This window comes from Ambystoma mexicanum, chromosome 5q (genome assembly GCF_040938575.1).
Source record: "Ambystoma mexicanum isolate Mex_15411 chromosome 5q, UKY_AmexF1_1, whole genome shotgun sequence".
Classification (NCBI taxonomy): domain Eukaryota; kingdom Metazoa; phylum Chordata; class Amphibia; order Caudata; family Ambystomatidae; genus Ambystoma; species Ambystoma mexicanum.
The window spans coordinates 805,801,328-805,820,146 of NC_090933.1; the positions used below are offsets into that span (position 1 = coordinate 805,801,328).

The 18,819-nt window shown below is 48.1% G+C and overlaps 1 protein-coding gene across 3 annotated transcripts in view; it reads left to right on the forward strand.

Moving 5' to 3' along the window:
* Positions 1–18,819, forward strand: part of LRRCC1 (leucine rich repeat and coiled-coil centrosomal protein 1) — a 1,358,299-nt gene that overhangs the window by 610,183 nt on the left and 729,297 nt on the right. For all 3 annotated transcript variants that reach the window (XR_011278636.1, XM_069621288.1, XM_069621287.1), the window contains exon 13: positions 10,621–10,806. Coding sequence is in view for 2 of the 3 variants with exons in the window: in XM_069621288.1 (XP_069477389.1) it covers positions 10,621–10,806 (186 nt within the window). In the remaining variant the exon portion in view is untranslated. The remainder of the gene's footprint in view (positions 1–10,620; positions 10,807–18,819) is intronic.

An 18,819-nucleotide genomic window follows, 5' to 3' on the forward strand; every position in this document is an offset into this window, starting at 1 on the left:
CCTGTGGTGCAAAAGACTGCTGAAGCTAGAAGGGAGAGTGTTTTATGGGCTGAAGCAGGTTGTTCCTGTGGTAGTAAGACAGACAGAAAAGTCAAAGAGGCTGCCCCTTTTTAAGAAAGCCATTAAAAGGAAGTGTGCCTTACCTACCTGAAGAAGTTGAGGTGCCTGGTCAAAACCTACCTAATAGTTCAACAGTACTGACTAGTTCTTGAACTGTGGTGCTATATTAAGTTGTCAGCAGATGTCACATTGAAGTGGTTTGAAGCAGTAACGTACTGTGGGGCAAAGGTGACTGTTCTCATTGTACCAACTGTAGAAGTGTGGTTGTTGAAAATAGAAGCAGCAGCACAAAAATAGCATCCTGACAAATATACCAAATGTAAAGCTGTAACTGAAGAAGTCCTAAAGAATTGTGTATTATTGACATTGGGGAATATATCACCTTCTTTTGAACTGTGGCAAATTATCATGAAGATGCGACAATTTACCATCATAACCAGGATTACCATTGGTGTAATTTCTTTTTCTGGAAGTTGGATGGGATCTTTTCACCCAGGAACAAAGAGTTGTTACCAGTGGGTTTTTGTTTGTTGAACTTTTGTTTTGACTTTGAATGTACACAAGCTGGTTCAAAACCTTTCTTTTGCTGAATATTTTGGAAATAACTTTAAAGCCTGGGCAAGGGACCTTACCCAGGACAGGGGAAGGCCATTCAAATATTGTGTTAATATTGTTTTATATTGTGTTGCTATATAATTTCCTTTGTATGTTTGTTGTTTACGTGTGAGGGCCAGTTTTCCCATGGTAGAGAATGTTCCGTTAACCTTTGGACTAGGTAAGGAATTCCTCCCAAAGAAATCTATTGCGAGAAATATACAAAAAGAAAATCTTTCTTAACACCTATTAGTACTCAAAATCTTGATTACTTACCTGGTTCTATTTTCTTTACTCACTTGCTTCGCTAAACTTACAGTACTTTGAGGTGTATGTCTGACTGTATTTAAAAGCGAAATGTTAGTACTCTTAGCACAGTATATCAAGTGAATGTGAATATAGTAGTATTGAATGTTTAAGTATGTTACTTACCTGTGGTTTTTCATTGTTAAGAGTATTGTTCTATGGCCTAAATATAATAGACTAATGGGACTTAATAATGCAAAGTGTAATTGGTGCGACCTATTTAGTCAAATTGTTCAATTTTTATGAGCCAATGTGTACTTTTCACAAGCTAATGTGCATTTTATGTGATAGTAATTCTCTCTGACATCTGAATTTGATTCCGACATGAGGTCTATATATGCTCAACTTATATTTAGGAATGAATACATACATCGTTTTCAATAACTAAGCTATTACACCTCATAATGGCACTTTGATGCTTGTTGAGTTCTTTTTTCCTAAACATTCACTTTTGGAAACAGTACCATATTTGTTATGATTACGGCTTGTAACGGCTCAGCATCTTTAGCACATTTTGCCTCAGGCCGCACACATTCATTTTATTCATTACAACCCATCTAGACTGTACATACACCTTTGGCGTACCGATGCGCCCCGATCTCCTCCTTGAAGAGATCGAGGCGCCGCAGACGGAGACACACCCATGGGTGCGCCGCGCCACAGCGTCTATTTCGGTTGCCATAGTTAACCCATTACGGATTCCCACACAACTTACATTGCATAGTTTCAATCTACATTACACAGGATGCTACTTTAGCAGCACTGACTTCAATACAGAGTGACCCTACCTGGGAGTCACTTATATTTGATATTGAGCGCTTTTACTCTTAAGGCGTTCTGACAGGTCCCGACCTACACACTAGGTCGGGACATCGGATGCTGTTTACTGAAACGCACCCACGGGCGTGCCTAGCAACGGCGCCTGGTCACCATAACAACTGAATATTAACTACATAAGCGTGCTTCCGTGCGCGATCACCAGTAGCCACTTCACAGAGCAGTGCCCACGGGTAAGAGGACTTAGCAACACACATAGCTGTGATCAGCTTATAACTTTATAATCGCAACACTGGTTTCTTAGATCAGTTTCTTTAAGCACATGAACTCCATTGGGGACAGCTCACAGAGTTACTGGCTTACCACGCGCATGCATGCGTGACAGATACACTGTTTTGTATGAAGAACACACAGGTAAGCTCTTACCGCTTCCATTACTATTGTTAACTGCTATACACTCATGATAATGTCAGTACACCAGAAGCATGCTACCTATTCATTCTTTTAGAGGGATATCCTGCAAACACAGACTGGCCAACATTGAGTCATACATTAAGACCATAACACTAAGTTACTGTTATTGCACTTATTTAATTTCTTACACAAGACGGCACATTTGAACAACTCATTACATGTTTTTTTTTTCTTCCTTTTTTCCTTTTCTTTCGGTAACTTTGTGGTACATGGATTTTGGGTATGTAACTTTGTATTTTTGTATTAATATTACTTCTGTTTTTGGACTCTGTTGAATTACCACATTTGGCAAATGTTGTGAACTTGTGAATTGTGAACTACAATTATATCTAGGGTTCCGCCCTGAAGAAGGAGTTAGAAACTCCACAATGCATTGGCGATAGAGCCCTTCACGCATTGACGCAATTGCTGGCCTCTGATTCGGGAATAAATCATCACAAAGTTGATTTTTGATCACCACTAATGACCCTGGTCTTTAATTTCGAATGAACCCATTATTTTGAATAATTTCAACTTTTTGTAAATTTATTTTACATTTTAAATGCATACAGGTGTCACAAATCAAGGCCCACGTGCAACAGAACCACTCAGGTGGAGTATAAATGGCCCACTCCCATGCCCAACACACATCCAAGTAACATGCAGCCACAAGCAGACGTAGATTACGGGCTCCACAACTTGCTACTTTACATCCAGCTACAGCAGCATGCTGGACCATAGCAGGGAAGGAGACGGCTGCAGCAAAGGCGCAGGAGACACATGCTCTGGAGGGCACCCATACCACATGCCCACCCATTCCCAGGGACACTCCGGGACAGTAAATTAGTCACCTTATACCGATTGAACCATCCAACCATTGCCAAATTGCTCACCCTGACACAGGCAGAACTGCAGAGTGCCATTGCCATCAGAACAGTGACCACCCCCCTGCTGATGCTAGTGGCAGTCCTACAGTTCTGTGGCACAGGTGCATTCCAAAACACAGTTGGGACACTGCATGGGATGTCAGAGCCTACCTTCTCCAAGGTGCTGGACCAAATCCTGGATGCCCTAATGAGGCATGCACATCTGCACAACTCCATGCCCATCGCCCAGGCACAGGCAGCCAAGGCAAGGCTCTACAACATTGCCAATTTCACCAACACCATTGTGGCATTGGATTGCACCCATGTGGTGTTGGTAGCATGCCAGGCAACAGAACAGGCATACCGGAAACGATACCATTCGATGAATGTGCGTATGACCTGCAATGCTGACCTCACCATCAGTCACTTGCCTGCCATATATCCTGGGGCCACACATGAGTCAATGATACTGCGCATCAGCACTCTATCTGTGTACATGGAGAGGCACAGAGGACAGCACATCTGGCTTGTGGGTAAGTAGCACTCAGACATGACTGTCCAAAGCACTGGGGCACGTAAGCAGTAGTAAAGTGAATGAATTACAAGTCCCATGAGGCAACAACATGAATACACAGAACAGGCCTAGTACCCTGACTGACCCACCTCAGGACACAGACTTGAACCATGTCACAACACAGGGCATCCAGCCATGGAAGGCATGACCACGCAATCAGAGCTACATACAACCCATGTAAGCATTTCCATGTACTCTAGATGGCGTACTACCACACCATAGTTGACCAGTACATTGCCAATATCACAGCAGTGACAGACACCACATGTCTGCTGACTACCACAACGTGAATGACTGCAAGTTAACCATGTAGCCCAAGCCCCATAAACCTTGATGCACACAAGGTGCACCGTGCTCAACCACTGAGTCATGCACATAGGGGTAAGCACGTCAGGACCATTAACTTGTTCCCTGGCCCACACACCACCATGTCTCACACACTCCAATGATGTCTTGCAGGTGAAGCTGAATACCTGCAGTTGCCATGGCTAATGACCCCTGTGAGAAACCCTGCTACACCACAGGAGATAGACTATGAGGTGCAGAGGAGGACCAGGACATGCATTGAGCAGACATTTGGCCTTCTGAAATCAAGGTTCAGGTGCCTACATCACACAGGCGGTGCACTGATGTACAGCCCTGAAGATGTGAATAAAATTGCAGTGGTCTACGCCATGCTGCACAACATGTGCATATGTAGGAATATTGCTATGCCCTGTGAGAAACCTGAAGGTGTCTCACCTGCTAGTCCCCAGGGATCTGTCATCCATGTGGCTAGGTCATGGCCATCGCTTTTAGATCAAGTTCCTAGGGTGGGCCAATGCGGGTGGATCACCTGGATGAGGGGTCTTCGGGGAGTGGAAGTGGGACACCTGAGGGTGAGACGTGGTATCCCCTTTCCTGTAACACTTTTTCCCCATCGTACTAGGTAGGATACGGAGGACCTCAACTCCCCCGCCCCCTTTCCCGACATGAACACTTTCTCACTGAGAGTTCACTGTGAGTGACAATGGACTAACACCAGAGTCATATACCTGACACACACACACACACACACACACACACAGCTTCCCTGGATGGATAAAAGGCGGAGTACAAAAACACACTCTGAGCGAGGCAAAACACACGAGGAAACAGCAGTTCCAAGATGGCAGTTTAACACAAGGAGAAAGACATGAGACCAGTAGAGGGTCACAAGGAGGGAGGCACCCTTCACCTATAAATAGCGTTAATTTTGTGAACCTTGGAAAGTAAGAAACTGAACACCAGGAACTAAGGCTGATCAGACCTGCACAGTGTGTCGGAGGTACCTGGGGCTCTCCTGCGTCGATAACCAAGGCGAGGAGGAGCGATTGCCGCTGTGGTACTGTCCTTGGCTCCTACAACAAAGCTGCATCAGAAAAGACAGCACAGCAGGTGAGTCAGAGAGACTGATACTAAACCAGCTTGTGTTTTGAACCAATGTTGCAAGTGGCAACATTGTATAAAGAGAACAGTGTGTGAGGCGTTTGGGATGAACAACGCAAATACAATTGGAAGCCAAAGTTGAGCTGTGGGAAGCCATTCCGTACACAGAGCGGTCCAGCACAACATGGGTGCTCATTCGAAAGTCTCTGTTAGGTATCCAACTGATGCTAAGTGTGAGAGAAAGAAATATTGAGATCAAATTGGTCATGCAATGGGTCAAGCTAATCCCTGTGCACGTTTGAAAGTCTTTGATAGTTTAAAGTACGTCACAATGGATCTGAGCCCGGCTGAGGGAGACTAATTGAGCAAAGAAAGGGATCTGAGCCCAGCTGAGAGGGATACAGGGTGAACCAAGAGTCAACCGAAAAATAATTCTCTGAACCTGGTTTCATCCAACATTTAACTTTTTGTTTTTGAAAAAGATCTGAGCCCGGCTGAGGGGGATCCAGGGTGAACACCGCAATTAAATACTGAAGAGAACGTTTGCATGTTTCTAGTACAGCAGGCCCGATGTGTCAAGAGACTTGCGAGAAGTAAAGAGAGTTGGACACAGAAGGTTCTGAACTGGGAAAATTGAACTTTATCCTTGTGCCGCAGAAGCCAGAATGTGTGCTTTGCTCTTGCCCCGTGCTGAAAACGTGGGGAAGAGAGACCAACAGCCCGAGCATCCAGACATATTAGCTTGTGAATACTACTTTCTTTTTCATGAACATTACCCCACATTATTTGTAAATTAGTGGTAAGGATTGGCAATAGCTTTTTTAGTATAGGCCCTTTTATTTTGGCAGGACTCCACTAGGACTGCATTTTTATTTGATGGTTGTAGCTTGCTCCCATGTGTAGATTTAGGTTTAGATAGGCGTTTATCACTCACTTGTGCAAGTTCAATAAACACCCTTGAACTGTGGTCACTGTGTCTGTCTTACTGATGATACCATGCCTTCTTTACAGCCCGCAGATGAAAACAATGAGCCCCCCCACCCCCTAGCTCTGATGAGGAAGACGATGGAGTGAACAGGGCACCACAGGACATACACAGGGATGTAAGGAAAGGTTGGATGGTCCGCTAGGAGCTCATGGGCAATTTGTTTCACCTCTAGAAACATGCTGCGCATACATGCAATTAATGCATATGTCTAAATTGCTTTCATTGAATTAAAACCTTCAAACTGATCACGATTCAAGTGTATTTATTTCTGGCAACAACGAACCCCCAGCCCCAACTCCAACCCCCAGCCCCAACTCCAACCCCAGCCCCCAGTACTACTCCCACTAGCGCTTGCGCCTATCCCCCTTGTCCGCAGGCTTAGCAGCATTTGAGGCACGCCCTTGTGAGCACCTGGGCAGGATGCTCGCCAATGACCCCTCAATAGGGGTAGCAGACTGTGAGCTCCCCTGCACGCTTCCCCGAAGGTGGATGGCTCTAGCAATGGACTCATGCGATGAGGACAATTGTTCAGCCAGCTCCCACACCCTCTAGCTGATGAGGCACAGGCTCATATTGCAAATCACTGTGCTCCTGCAAAGACAGTTGGTGGACCTCAACAACCATCTAGAGGCCCCATGGGCACAATCGCGAACGGCCTCGGCATGCCCAAAGTGTTCCTGTTTGATGGCATGCATATCCACCTGCCTCTGTTCCATCCGGTCCAGACGGTCCCAGATGGCCTGGAGTGTGAGGACAGGTACTGCCTGTGGTGAATTTCCACTGTCCTGTTCCTAATGCTGCCCTAGATGGTGAGCATTCCCGGCCTGCTCGTCAGATGACTCCTCCCTATAGCGTAGGGCACGGCGGGATGCACGATGGTGGTGTGTGCAGTGGGGAGAAGCTGTGCTGGGGGCAAGGCAGGTGAAAAATGGAGGATGGGCAATGTAGCTGAATGGATGCAGGGAGGCACACTCATGCTGCTCGTCTACTGTGCCTTCAATGGCCTGCTCTGATTGCAGGCTGTTGTCTCACACTGCCCCACCTGTGCCTCCACAGTTGGACCTGCTGTGGTCATGTCCTGGCTTGTTGCTGATGGCACTGATTGCACAATTAGTCTGTGGTGGCCCTGTGAGTGTGTCCGTTTGGACGGCTGGAGTGTCCGTAGATGGCTTGATGGCCTGGGGCCTCTTGTTGGGTGGCACACTCCCACTCTTCGAACTGTCTTGGCCTGGCTGCTTGCTGGCAGTGGTTGGTGCAGGAATAATGGAAGGGCCAGCCTTCTCGGTTGTTTCCTGGGTGTCTTGCGTTCCTGTTTGGCCAAATTGGCATGTGCTTTACCACATTGGTGCTGGGGTGCATGGCAAATCAACATTCACTATCACTTGTACTATGTCATCACTGTCCACTGTTTGTTGGGCCACCTGGTGTGGCTGGAATCATCTGCAACTGTGTATTTGGCATGCATTGCGCCTGGCCAACCAGGTGTGGGTTGGATGGCTTGCTTTGGTCGTGCATCCCTAGGATGGGTTGAGCTGCAGGCTGTCTTGTCCAGTGGGTCGTCGGAACTGTTGGTGATCGGTATCCTGTGGTGCAGTCAGGTGGGTGCAGTGCATTTGGTTGTGTGGGTCAGGTGGCCATGTTGTTAAACATGTATTCCTCAATGTATACATGGGGCATTGCAGTCGAGGGACTAGTCGCTCTGATGCAACTGTCCACTGTTGTGCATCCATGGCATGGACATGTCGTATGGTTGTATGGTGGCTATGTTGCCTGTGCATGGGTGTCATGTTAGGGGGATCCTGTACCAACTGAATCATGCCATTGTGGCCTGATACCTCAAATGGATGGTGAATGCTTGCTGGGGTTCACGTTGCTTGCTTGCATGGCACTGTGGGTGTTCGTGGATGACTGCAGGTTTGTCCATTTATGGGTGAATATATCACTGTGGTACTCACCAGATTCAGCTTGGCTGCTGGCTCCTAGCTTAGCCGCGCACACACCCTCAATCCCGACCATGTGCCGGATGCCACTGACCATGTCCTCCCAGTGTCAGTTGCAAGGGTTCCACTGACCCACCTCCAGTGGCAGCTGTCTCCCGGAGCTGGATGGAAATTAGGCTCCTGACTCTGGCCTTGAAGTCATTCCACCTCTTTTTCATGTCGTCCACCTCACGTTGGATTTGGCCTACAGCCACCACCTTATCCCGGATTTCCTCCCATACGGTGTTCTTGCGCTGTTGGCTGGTGTTCCTATTTGATGCCCCATACTGCTCCTCAGAGTGGGCGACCACTTGCTCTGCCAAAACGGTGGCTACCTGCTCCATGATTTTAGGCTTCCAGAGCCTCATATCGGGTACCTTGCCTTTGCCCTTTCCTGATGACATGGTTGCACTTTGCTGGGCGTCTGGATGGCACTCCTATCTCGAGATATTCAATGGATTTTGATTTCCATAATGGCTGCCACAGTGCTTCTGGTAACAGTATTTCTGGTGATTTTTGGCGGATTTATGTTACACGGGTTGTTCAGCGGTAACTCGCTGGGTGGCATTACCGTTGCCGCCATTGGTGTGTGCACGTGCCTGCCAGGTTGTAATTTGGCGTTAATTCCATTGATCCACCCGGCAGTAAAGCTAATTTCGCCACATCGGAGTTAACGCCGGTTTTGGGTTAAACTCGTCATGAGACCCTATGCCTCCCTTTATGAATTTTTGTATTGTTAAAATTGCACAACTCGCCTTCCAGTGAAGTGCAGTTAGGATACTTTGAATTCTTACAACTTTTATGTAATGTTTTTTTGGTTACTTTCAATATGTGCCTGAGATAAGCTGGTGGGCAGCAGTGATCGTTTTACAGTTTGTGTGTTTTTACTCATGCACTTTTGCATTTACTGTGAATGGCTACTGGAGTTGGCTACCACATTAAGATTTGCGATGCCCGAGATGATTTGCTTGTTCTTTATTGTTTGGTCTTCTTCCTGTTCGCAGGCAAAGTGGCTTTGTGTGTGTGAGCCAGAGATGGGGACTGGGTCCAATCCACATCCTCTGGTGCCTGAAAGTCTATCCCTGGGTGGATGTGATGGCCAGTGGTTGTGCCTGATCAGACAAACCCTGGCTGTTTGAATGTTGCAGATCTTTACCATTGGTAGGCTTGGGCTTGATCCCCGCCTGAATCTTGGATAAAAGGAGGGCTCCTGCAACTGTTCATCAGATCACCTTTAGAGCCAAGACGTCTACGAGGAAGAGCAGTCAGCTGACAACCCGAAGACCACATCTGCAGCTGACCAGCGTCAACTTCAGTGTTGTCCCTGTGAAGCCTTGCTCCTCTGTCCTCTTCTCAAGAAGGCCTTTGTTAGTGCTTCGACTCCTGGTCCGGTGGGAACAAACAGTCTCAACCCCCTGCTCGAGGATCTGTGCCTGCTGAGCTTTCGGAAGTGTCACTAGATCAACCGGTGGGCTGACCAGCTCTCTCATGGGATACCTCACTGCAGCCGTCATCATTCCGGGCAGAGCCCTGAAGCTTTACAGATCTTCAGCTTCCCGTTCCAGCAATTAAGCTATTTCCGCTGGCGGTAATACAGCCGAGTTGGTCGGCAGTAACGGAAAATCCGCTGATTCTGCTTTATGGCCCAATTTGCAATCAAGCTTTTGTGTTGATTATGCTAAGTGCTGCCTATGTTTCCTTGCATTGGACTACTTGCCTGTATTAGACGTGTAATTGATTCTCTTATTGACGAATATGTATATATGTTTTAGAAGGATTGGTGTGGTAATAATTACCAGGGATTTTCTATGCTTAGTGTGTAAACTAACAGCCTAATAAATGATTGTATTTTCATTCTCATTGTTTAACTTGAATTATTGGTGTTGCTCTATGTGGACTCATTGTAGTCCTACACCACTCTAACACATTTCCTGAGATTTAAGCCTTGGCTGCTCAGCTAATTTACCTTGATTGGGCTTTAGCTAACCTCTCAGTGTCTTCCCTGTTCACCATGACAAGATAGCCTTCCAAAATCCTCCCACTAGGGCTGATTTTGGAAAATCCATCTTAACAATAGGTTTAGAATGAAGAAGTTAGTAAACCCCATGCAAGACTTTATAAATAAGGTACTACCCTGCCGCAAGTCACCTGTCCTCGCAGTTTTAGTCATCTCACTCCAAGGAAAGCTTACTCTGACACAAACCAAAAGGTATCTCTTCAGAGTGATACTTTATCTTTAGATCTGTCACTATGTGTGTACATAATTGAGGATAAGCTAGAAGATTGTTTTCAGAGTACTCAAATATGACCTGATATATATGAAAATGTATCTGTCATGCGTACATTAATGTGCAAGATGCAACAATATGCAAAGAAAAAGTCCTAGTAAATAAGGCCATAGTTGGAAAAGAAGGAAATCTAATCTTCAGTATTTAAACTGAAATAAAACACACTTACATTATGCTTGATCAATTGTGTTAATCACAAATGTAGTAATATTGCTACTGATCCAAAAACCTAAAAAGGAAAAATCTGGTAAGTAATGGTGCAGTTAAGATTTTGAAAATCTTTTGCTGCCAATTAAGGAGAAAAGTGTCTTTTTTAATTTAATCGCAGGTTAAAGATGGTTTTGAAAATGTAACCACTGAACTGGCTGAACATAAGACTGCCCTTGCTCAATCCAAGCAAAGAGAAAAGCAGTCAGCGAATTTGGTTCAAGAGCTCACTACAATGGTTAAAGAACAAAAGACAAGGATATCCGAAGTAGCAAAATCAAAAGAAGAGGTAGTATCGGATTTAAAGGTATGGCTTTTGAGTTTGGGACAAATGGAGATATTACGAGCAGCATGATTGGAACAATGTCATATAAATATGCAAAATTAAACATTCACAAAACATATTCTAGCAAGCAAATGTGATTTAACTCTCAGAAGAGATTCAAATGTAGTGCTGAGCTCCTTCAACATATTTCCTGTATGAAGGCACAATAGATAAAGCATTCATTCTGCCTTTGTGTTTTTCTGACATTTTAGAAGCTTAAGAATTCAGATAATGCTTAGAATGTTACACGGTTCAGTTGTCATGAATGCACTGAGGGTATTAGCAGACCTATATGTTGACCTTTAACTTAGCTGTTCAGGCAGAATTTCATTTTTGGTGGTTCTTTACACCGAACGTTGTAAGGTCTCTTAAAAGTTTGCTAGTTTTTCATCTTTTCTTTTGTAACCAGCGAGACTTCTACTGAAGTCCCCTTGGCACTGTCACGCCACTTCGGGGGAGACCGAGGTCCAGGGCGACCGCTCTTCCTTCTCCTTCCTGGCGGATCTACCCGCGCTTTCGCGTCTGGGGAGCCGCCAGGAGGAGAGCGTCAGGAACCGCTGTTGGTGGGCTACGGCGCATGCGCGGGAGACCACTGTCTCAGTCTCGCGCATGCGCCGTAGATCAGGCTAGTGCATCGGGAAGGGTTCGCCTTCCAAGCCTCGTTTTGGGTCCGCCGGCGCTCGAGGGTGAAACGGCTTGCGTTTCAGGCCTCGCGGGCGTCGGCGGCCCATAAAAGGAAGCGGCAACAGAAGCAAATCGCGTCTCAACGCGGAAGCTTCGTTCGTGTTGCTCGCTCCTGGTTTTCTTGTAAAACTAGCTTCCTGCTATCCTGCCCTGCCTACAGCCTGTCTGGGAATCCTGACCTACTTGCCCTGCCTGGATCTACTTGCCCTGCCTGATCTACTTGCCCTGCCAGACCTACTTGCCCAGCCTACTACCAACTGCCAACCTGGGCACCCTGCCTACTTGCCCTGCCTGACCTACTTGCCCTGCCTGACCTACTTGCCCTGTCTGACCTACTTGCCCTGTCTGACCTACTTGCCCTGCCTGTCCTACTTGCCTTGCCTACTGCCTTCCTGGGTATTCTGTCCTACTTGTCCTGCTGGTACCCTATTCCACTTAGGGCCTTATTGCTTACTTACCCTTTTGTCTGCTTGAGGGGTCCAGTTAGCTCTAGGTCTTTTGGGTCTCTCTGGTCCCTGTTTCAGTACCTCGGTTCCTTGCTCTGCCCTGCGCCTTGCGGGTTCAAGGGTCTCCCCTGAATTCCCCTGGGATCTTTGGCTCGTTCCCAATCTGGTTCCCCTTTTCCAGTCAGTCTCAGCCTGGTGCATTGGTGCTCCATCTTCTTACCAGCTATCCGAAGTCAGCCTGCAGCTTGGTGCATCGACCTTCTACTTGGATCTCGCCTTGTTACGACACTTCAGACTGATCGTAGCCTCTCCTGTCTGTGCTTGCACAGTCCCATCGTCACGTTAATCGGGAGAGTGCTTTCCGTGGCGCTGGGAGTCTGCCCATCCTCCACCCTGTGCCATTTGGGTGGTGGAGAGGCGGGTTCCCCGAGTCACACACTCATCGTTCGGAAGACTGCAGTCTGGCGGCCTCAACAAGATCCACATCAAGGAAAACAGGTACACAATCATCACGAACATCTCAGCTTGACAGATTGAGACGCCTGCCTTCAGACCTTGAGATGGAAGATTTGCAAGAAGTGCGGAATGAGTTACAAGCACTCAGGGCAGAGATGATCGCCTTACGCCAGGAGAACCAGACCCTACGCCAGATGATAACCCAAGGGGTTCCAAGTACCTCACAGGTGGAAGGATCATTGGCACACACAACGCCTATCAAGTTCGACGGAGACCCACGACGAGTAGCAGAATTCTGTAATCATTGTCGAATCCATTTTCTTTTTAGATCGACGCATTTCAATAACGACAAGGCCAAGATTGGTTATATCTTGGGTAATTTGACGGGCAATGCTCTGGCCTGGGCAACTCCGTTTGTGGTTACCAATAGCCCAATCCTGAACGACTTTGCAGCTTTCGAAAAAGCATTTCTTGAGGTTTTTCAGACCCCCAACCTGGCCTCCGCTGCGCAGAACCAGTTGATGGATCTAAAACAGGGGAACGTCGACGTAATTACATACATCAGTCGATTCCGTCTGCTGGCAACCGATTCCCAATGGCCGGAAATCACACAAAAGACACTGTTTCGCCGTGGGCTGAGGGAAGAGTATAAGGACGAGTTACTCCATATACCCGAACCCGAGACTCTTCAACTACTAATTGAGCAGGTGCTTCGTATTGATCAGAGACTGGCGGAACGGAAGGCAGAGAGACGTCGGTTCGAGAGGGGCAGTTCCAGGACAACCGGTTTACCTGCCGGATCCTTCGGGTCTACTGAACCTGGACCAGAACCTATGCAACTAGGGGCTATGAGGGGTCCTTTATCAGAGGAAGAGAGAAGACGGAGAAGAACTTTACGTCTATGTCTCTATTGTGGAGCTGCTGGGCATTTCCTGGGTACATGCCCTCTACGGTCTCAGAAGAAAAAGGCGGAAAACTAGAGGACCTGTCGTGTGTTGGGAAGGCTGCGACAGGTCCCTCTCTCTCTTCAGTCCTTTCCGCGTTTTGTTCGGTTCTACATCCTATGCAACCTGCGGTACTACAGACTCTGAAGATTCGAATCATGTTACCCGGCAGAAGTGTGGAGGTGTTTGCTCTGCTGGATAGCGGGGCTTCCGGCAATTATATAGATGAAACTTTTGCTTCTGTGAATCAGATTCCGCTCCTGTCCAGAGCCACTGCTCTGTCCGTGCAAGTCATCGACGGAAATCCTCTGTCCTCGGGCCCTGTCCTGCAATCCACAGTGGGTCTATCTCTTCGGATCGCCAACCATCTTGAGGAACTCGCTTTGGACGTCATAAAGTCTCCTACCTACAAAGTGGTTTTGGGATTACCTTGGCTACAATACCATAACCCGGTGATCGACTGGAGAAAGCACACACTGACCTTTTCCTCTGCTGTCTGCACTCAGAAATGCTGTGTGCCTACGCCAACTCGGGCTCCATCGACCCCCTTGAATCCTAACGGAAACGGGGTCCGTGTGTGTTCTGTCTCTCATGTTCCTCAGGACTACGCCGAGTTTGGCCATGTGTTTTCTGAACCGGGCGATATACCTCTACCACCGCATCGCCCGTTTGATTGTTCAATCGAGTTGTTACCTGACTGCGTGGTGCCTCATGGGAAACTATACGCTTTAACACGGGAGGAGAAACAAGTGCTACGGGATTACTTATCGGATTGCTTACGAAAAGGGTACATTGTTCCGTCTAAGTCTCCTGCGGGGTTTCCTTTATTTTTTGTGAAGAAGAAGGAAGGCACCTTGAGACCTTGTGTTGATTATCGTGAACTCAACGAAATAACAGCTAAAGATCGGTATCCTCTCCCTTTGATACGCACCATCCTGGATACTTTACATACTGCCCGGATCTTCACTAAACTGGATTTACGTGGAGCGTACCATCTGGTACGTATCAAGAACGGGGACGAATGGAAAACGGCTTTCAAGACATCATTTGGCCATTTCGAGTATAAAGTCATGCCGTTCGGTTTGTGCAACGCCCCGGCCGTTTTCCAACGGTTAATGGACAACATCTTTAGCGATCTCATTGGTCTGTCGGTCTGGATATATCTGGACGATATCCTGGTTTTTTCCAGATCCATTGAAGACCATGTAAAACATGTTCGTGAGGTCCTTCTACGCTTATCTTCCAATCACCTATTCGCAAAGGCTGAGAAATGCAGTTTTCACTTGTCCAGCATTGAATTTTTGGGATTTGTGATCAATCAGGATGGGAATGAAATGGACCCCAAGAAATTACAAGCCATACAGGAGTGGACTCAACCCCATGATGTAAAATCTCTGCAACGCTTTTTGGGATTCGCCAACTTCTACAGGCGCTTTATACCACTGTTCTCTCAAATTTCAGCGCCCCTTACCCGTCTGACCAGCAGTAAGATCACTTTCAGGTGGGATTCTCTCGCTTCCCAGGCATTCGACACCTTGAAGTCGGCCTTTATGGTCGCCCCCATTCTGCGCCATCCTCAGGACGATCTACCTTTCATCGTAGAAGCGGACGCATCGAACTTTGCTGTGGGTGCAGTTCTTCTGCAGAAAGATCCAGAAACCTCAGTTGAACATCCGGTGGCCTACTTCTCGCGCAAGCTGAGTCCCAGTGAAAGAAACTATGCCGTTATCGAGTTAGAACTGTTGGCTATAAAAACCGCGTTCGAGGAATGGAGGCATCATCTACTCGGAGCCCGTTTTTCGGTGGAAGTACGTACCGATCATCGCAATTTGCAGTATCTACGCTCCCTGCAATGCCGAACACCCCGACAGGCTAGGTGGGCCTTCTTTTTCTCCCCTTTTGTATTTCACGTCACTTACATTCCGGGAACAGCTAACCTGAAAGCGGATGCTCTCTCACGATCCCTGGAGAAAGGGGAAGAAACGCCTAGTGTGGATCAGCCTCTGCTTTCCCCACAACATTTCTTATTGACCTTGTCCTCTCACCTACAAACCATCGCTGACGCCACCAGGACGGATCCTGAAAGACCGGTCATTCTTCGGCGCAAGTTCGTATCGGAACATGATGGACTCCTGTTTTTTCGGAAGAGGCTTTACATTCCCGAGGGTTCGGTTCGTGAAGGCATATTACATGGGTTACATGGCTCTCCCATTGGTGGGCATCGAGGGGTGAGAGCAACATGTGAACTGATTTCTCGACAATACTGGTGGCCAAGGTGGGCTACCGAGGTTAAGGGATTCATCGAGAGTTGTCCCGTCTGTGCTCAATGTAAAGTTCCAAGAAGACGACCTCTGGGTTTACTGGTACCCACTGAATTGGCACCATACCCATGGCATACTATCGCCACTGATTTCGTGGTTGAACTACCTCCCTCTGACGGGTACACTTGCATCATGGTTGTGGTCGACAGTTTTACTAAATATGCCCACTTCATTCCATTCCACAGAATCCCTACGGCTGCTCAGATGGCTTCCGTCTTTCTCCACGAAATCTATCGATTACATGGCCTTCCAGAAAAGATAATCTCGGATCGTGGTTCTCAATACCTTTCTGCCTTTTGGAACAAGGTGTGTAATCATCTAGGTGTACGTAGAGCGTTGAGTTCTGGTTATCATCCACAGACCAACGGTCTTACAGAAAGGACTAATCAGACCTTGGAGGAGTACCTCCGTTGTTTTTCCAACGCCACTCAGTCCAACTGGAAGGCATGCTTGGATCTCGCTGAAGTATCCTACAACAACACCATTCATGCCTCCATCGGAATCAGTCCATTCTTTTGTTCTACTGGTCAACATCCCAAATTGGTGCCGTTCCATCCTGTGCCCACTAGTACCGTACCATCTGCTGATGCCTTGGTCTCCAATATACAACGACAACAAGAATTGGCATATGATATCCTGAAGAGAGCGAAGGAACGGATGAAGGCCCAGGCTGACAGGAAAAGGAGTCCGGAACCAGATTTACAAGTAGGGCATAAGGTGTGGCTGTCCTCCAAAAATCTGCCTTTACGCAATTTACCGGTTAAACTGGCCCCCCGGTATTTTGGTCCTTTCACGATAACCGAACGGCTATCCTCTGTGGCTTTCCGTCTTCAGTTACCTCCCTCTTGGCATGTACACCCTGTTTTTCATGTCTCCCTTTTGAAACCCTATGTAGCAGATTCCTATGGTCGGTCCTGTCCTCGCCCTGCCTCTGTCATAGTCCAAGGGGTTCCAGAATTTGAGGTACAAGAGATTTGCGATGCCCGCTATCATAGGGGGGTGCTCCAATTCTTGGTGGATTGGAAGGGGTATCCAGCTTGTGATCGCACTTGGGAGCCTCATCAGCATGTGCATGCCTCCCGCTTAGTGCGGAAGTTCTATGATCGGTTTCCTTGGAAACCCGGGGCTCCGGGTCTTCCGGGGAGGGAACATAGTGTCACGCCACTTCGGGGGAGACCGAGGTCCAGGGCGACCGCTCTTCCTTCTCCTTCCTGGCGGATCTACCCGCGCTTTCGCGTCTGGGGAGCCGCCAGGAGGAGAGCGTCAGGAACCGCTGTTGGTGGGCTACGGCGCATGCGCGGGAGACCACTGTCTCAGTCTCGCGCATGCGCCGTAGATCAGGCTAGTGCATCGGGAAGGGTTCGCCTTCCAAGCCTCGTTTTGGGTCCGCCGGCGCTCGAGGGTGAAACGGCTTGCGTTTCAGGCCTCGCGGGCGTCGGCGGCCCATAAAAGGAAGCGGCAACAGAAGCAAATCGCGTCTCAACGCGGAAGCTTCGTTCGTGTTGCTCGCTCCTGGTTTTCTTGTAAAACTAGCTTCCTGCTATCCTGCCCTGCCTACAGCCTGTCTGGGAATCCTGACCTACTTGCCCTGCCTGGATCTACTTGCCCTGCCTGATCTACTTGCCCTGCCAGACCTACTTGCCCAGCCTACTACCAACTGCCAACCTGGGCACCCTGCCTACTTGCCCTGCCTGACCTACTTGCCCTGCCTGACCTACTTGCCCTGTCTGACCTACTTGCCCTGTCTGACCTACTTGCCCTGCCTGTCCTACTTGCCTTGCCTACTGCCTTCCTGGGTATTCTGTCCTACTTGTCCTGCTGGTACCCTATTCCACTTAGGGCCTTATTGCTTACTTACCCTTTTGTCTGCTTGAGGGGTCCAGTTAGCTCTAGGTCTTTTGGGTCTCTCTGGTCCCTGTTTCAGTACCTCGGTTCCTTGCTCTGCCTTGCGGGTTCAAGGGTCTCCCCTGAATTCCCCTGGGATCTTTGGCTCGTTCCCAATCTGGTTCCCCTTTTCCAGTCAGTCTCAGCCTGGTGCATTGGTGCTCCATCTTCTTACCAGCTATCCGAAGTCAGCCTGCAGCTTGGTGCATCGACCTTCTACTTGGATCTCGCCTTGTTACGACACTTCAGACTGATCGTAGCCTCTCCTGTCTGTGCTTGCACAGTCCCATCGTCACGTTAATCGGGAGAGTGCTTTCCGTGGCGCTGGGAGTCTGCCCATCCTCCACCCTGTGCCATTTGGGTGGTGGAGAGGCGGGTTCCCCGAGTCACACACTCATCGTTCGGAAGACTGCAGTCTGGCGGCCTCAACAAGATCCACATCAAGGAAAACAGGTACACAATCATCACGAACATCTCAGCTTGACAGGCACTGCAACCCTGGTGTGCTGCCCTTCGTACTGGCTGGGCCCTGGCTGCTTTGTGCTGTGCATCCTACTCCTACTTGCTGGTGGAATCCTGTCAAGGTCTCATACTTTCTTCTTGCTGTTCTCTTAGTTGCTTGGGCTGTCTGTCCTTGCTGGACATTTCCTTGCCAGCAGTTTCTGGACCCCTGGTAATATCCTTCTAGCCCCAATTTCCTAAGGTAATGGATGCCTCCAGGTCTTCCCTGCCGTAGAACCCTTAGTGGCTTGCTGTTGCTCCTGCTCAGCTCTGCCATGGGGCAACTTGGGTCACCTCCAGTTCTTACCTTCATCATGGGACTGTTTGTTTGCTGTACAGCTGTACCCTCCTGCTCTCCTCTATTGACCAGTGACTCTTGCTGGGTAAATCCATGCTCCAGTCACACTTTCTTTGCTGCAATATTCTGCCTCCTGGTTCGTCTCTTTAGTTGTCTTCTTTGTTCAACCTTCATCTGGATCCATACCGGGTTGTTTAAATCACACCACTTGGATTCCCTATCAGCCCAGGGACTGATTTTGAGAATCCATCTGAACAGCCTGTCTCTGGCAATCACAGCTTGCCACAATCATGTCCTAGCGTTTGTGAGGGCTTTCTGACAATTGGTCAAATGCAGCCTCAAAGAGGCTGCTGCTACGCGTCCCCCAAACAGGTGAATGAACAGTCAATGCCTCTGAGCAAGCAACTCTAGCTGGGCACTCCTCACCCTGTCTCATGCTGGCATTGCGCTTGTTGAGTGCT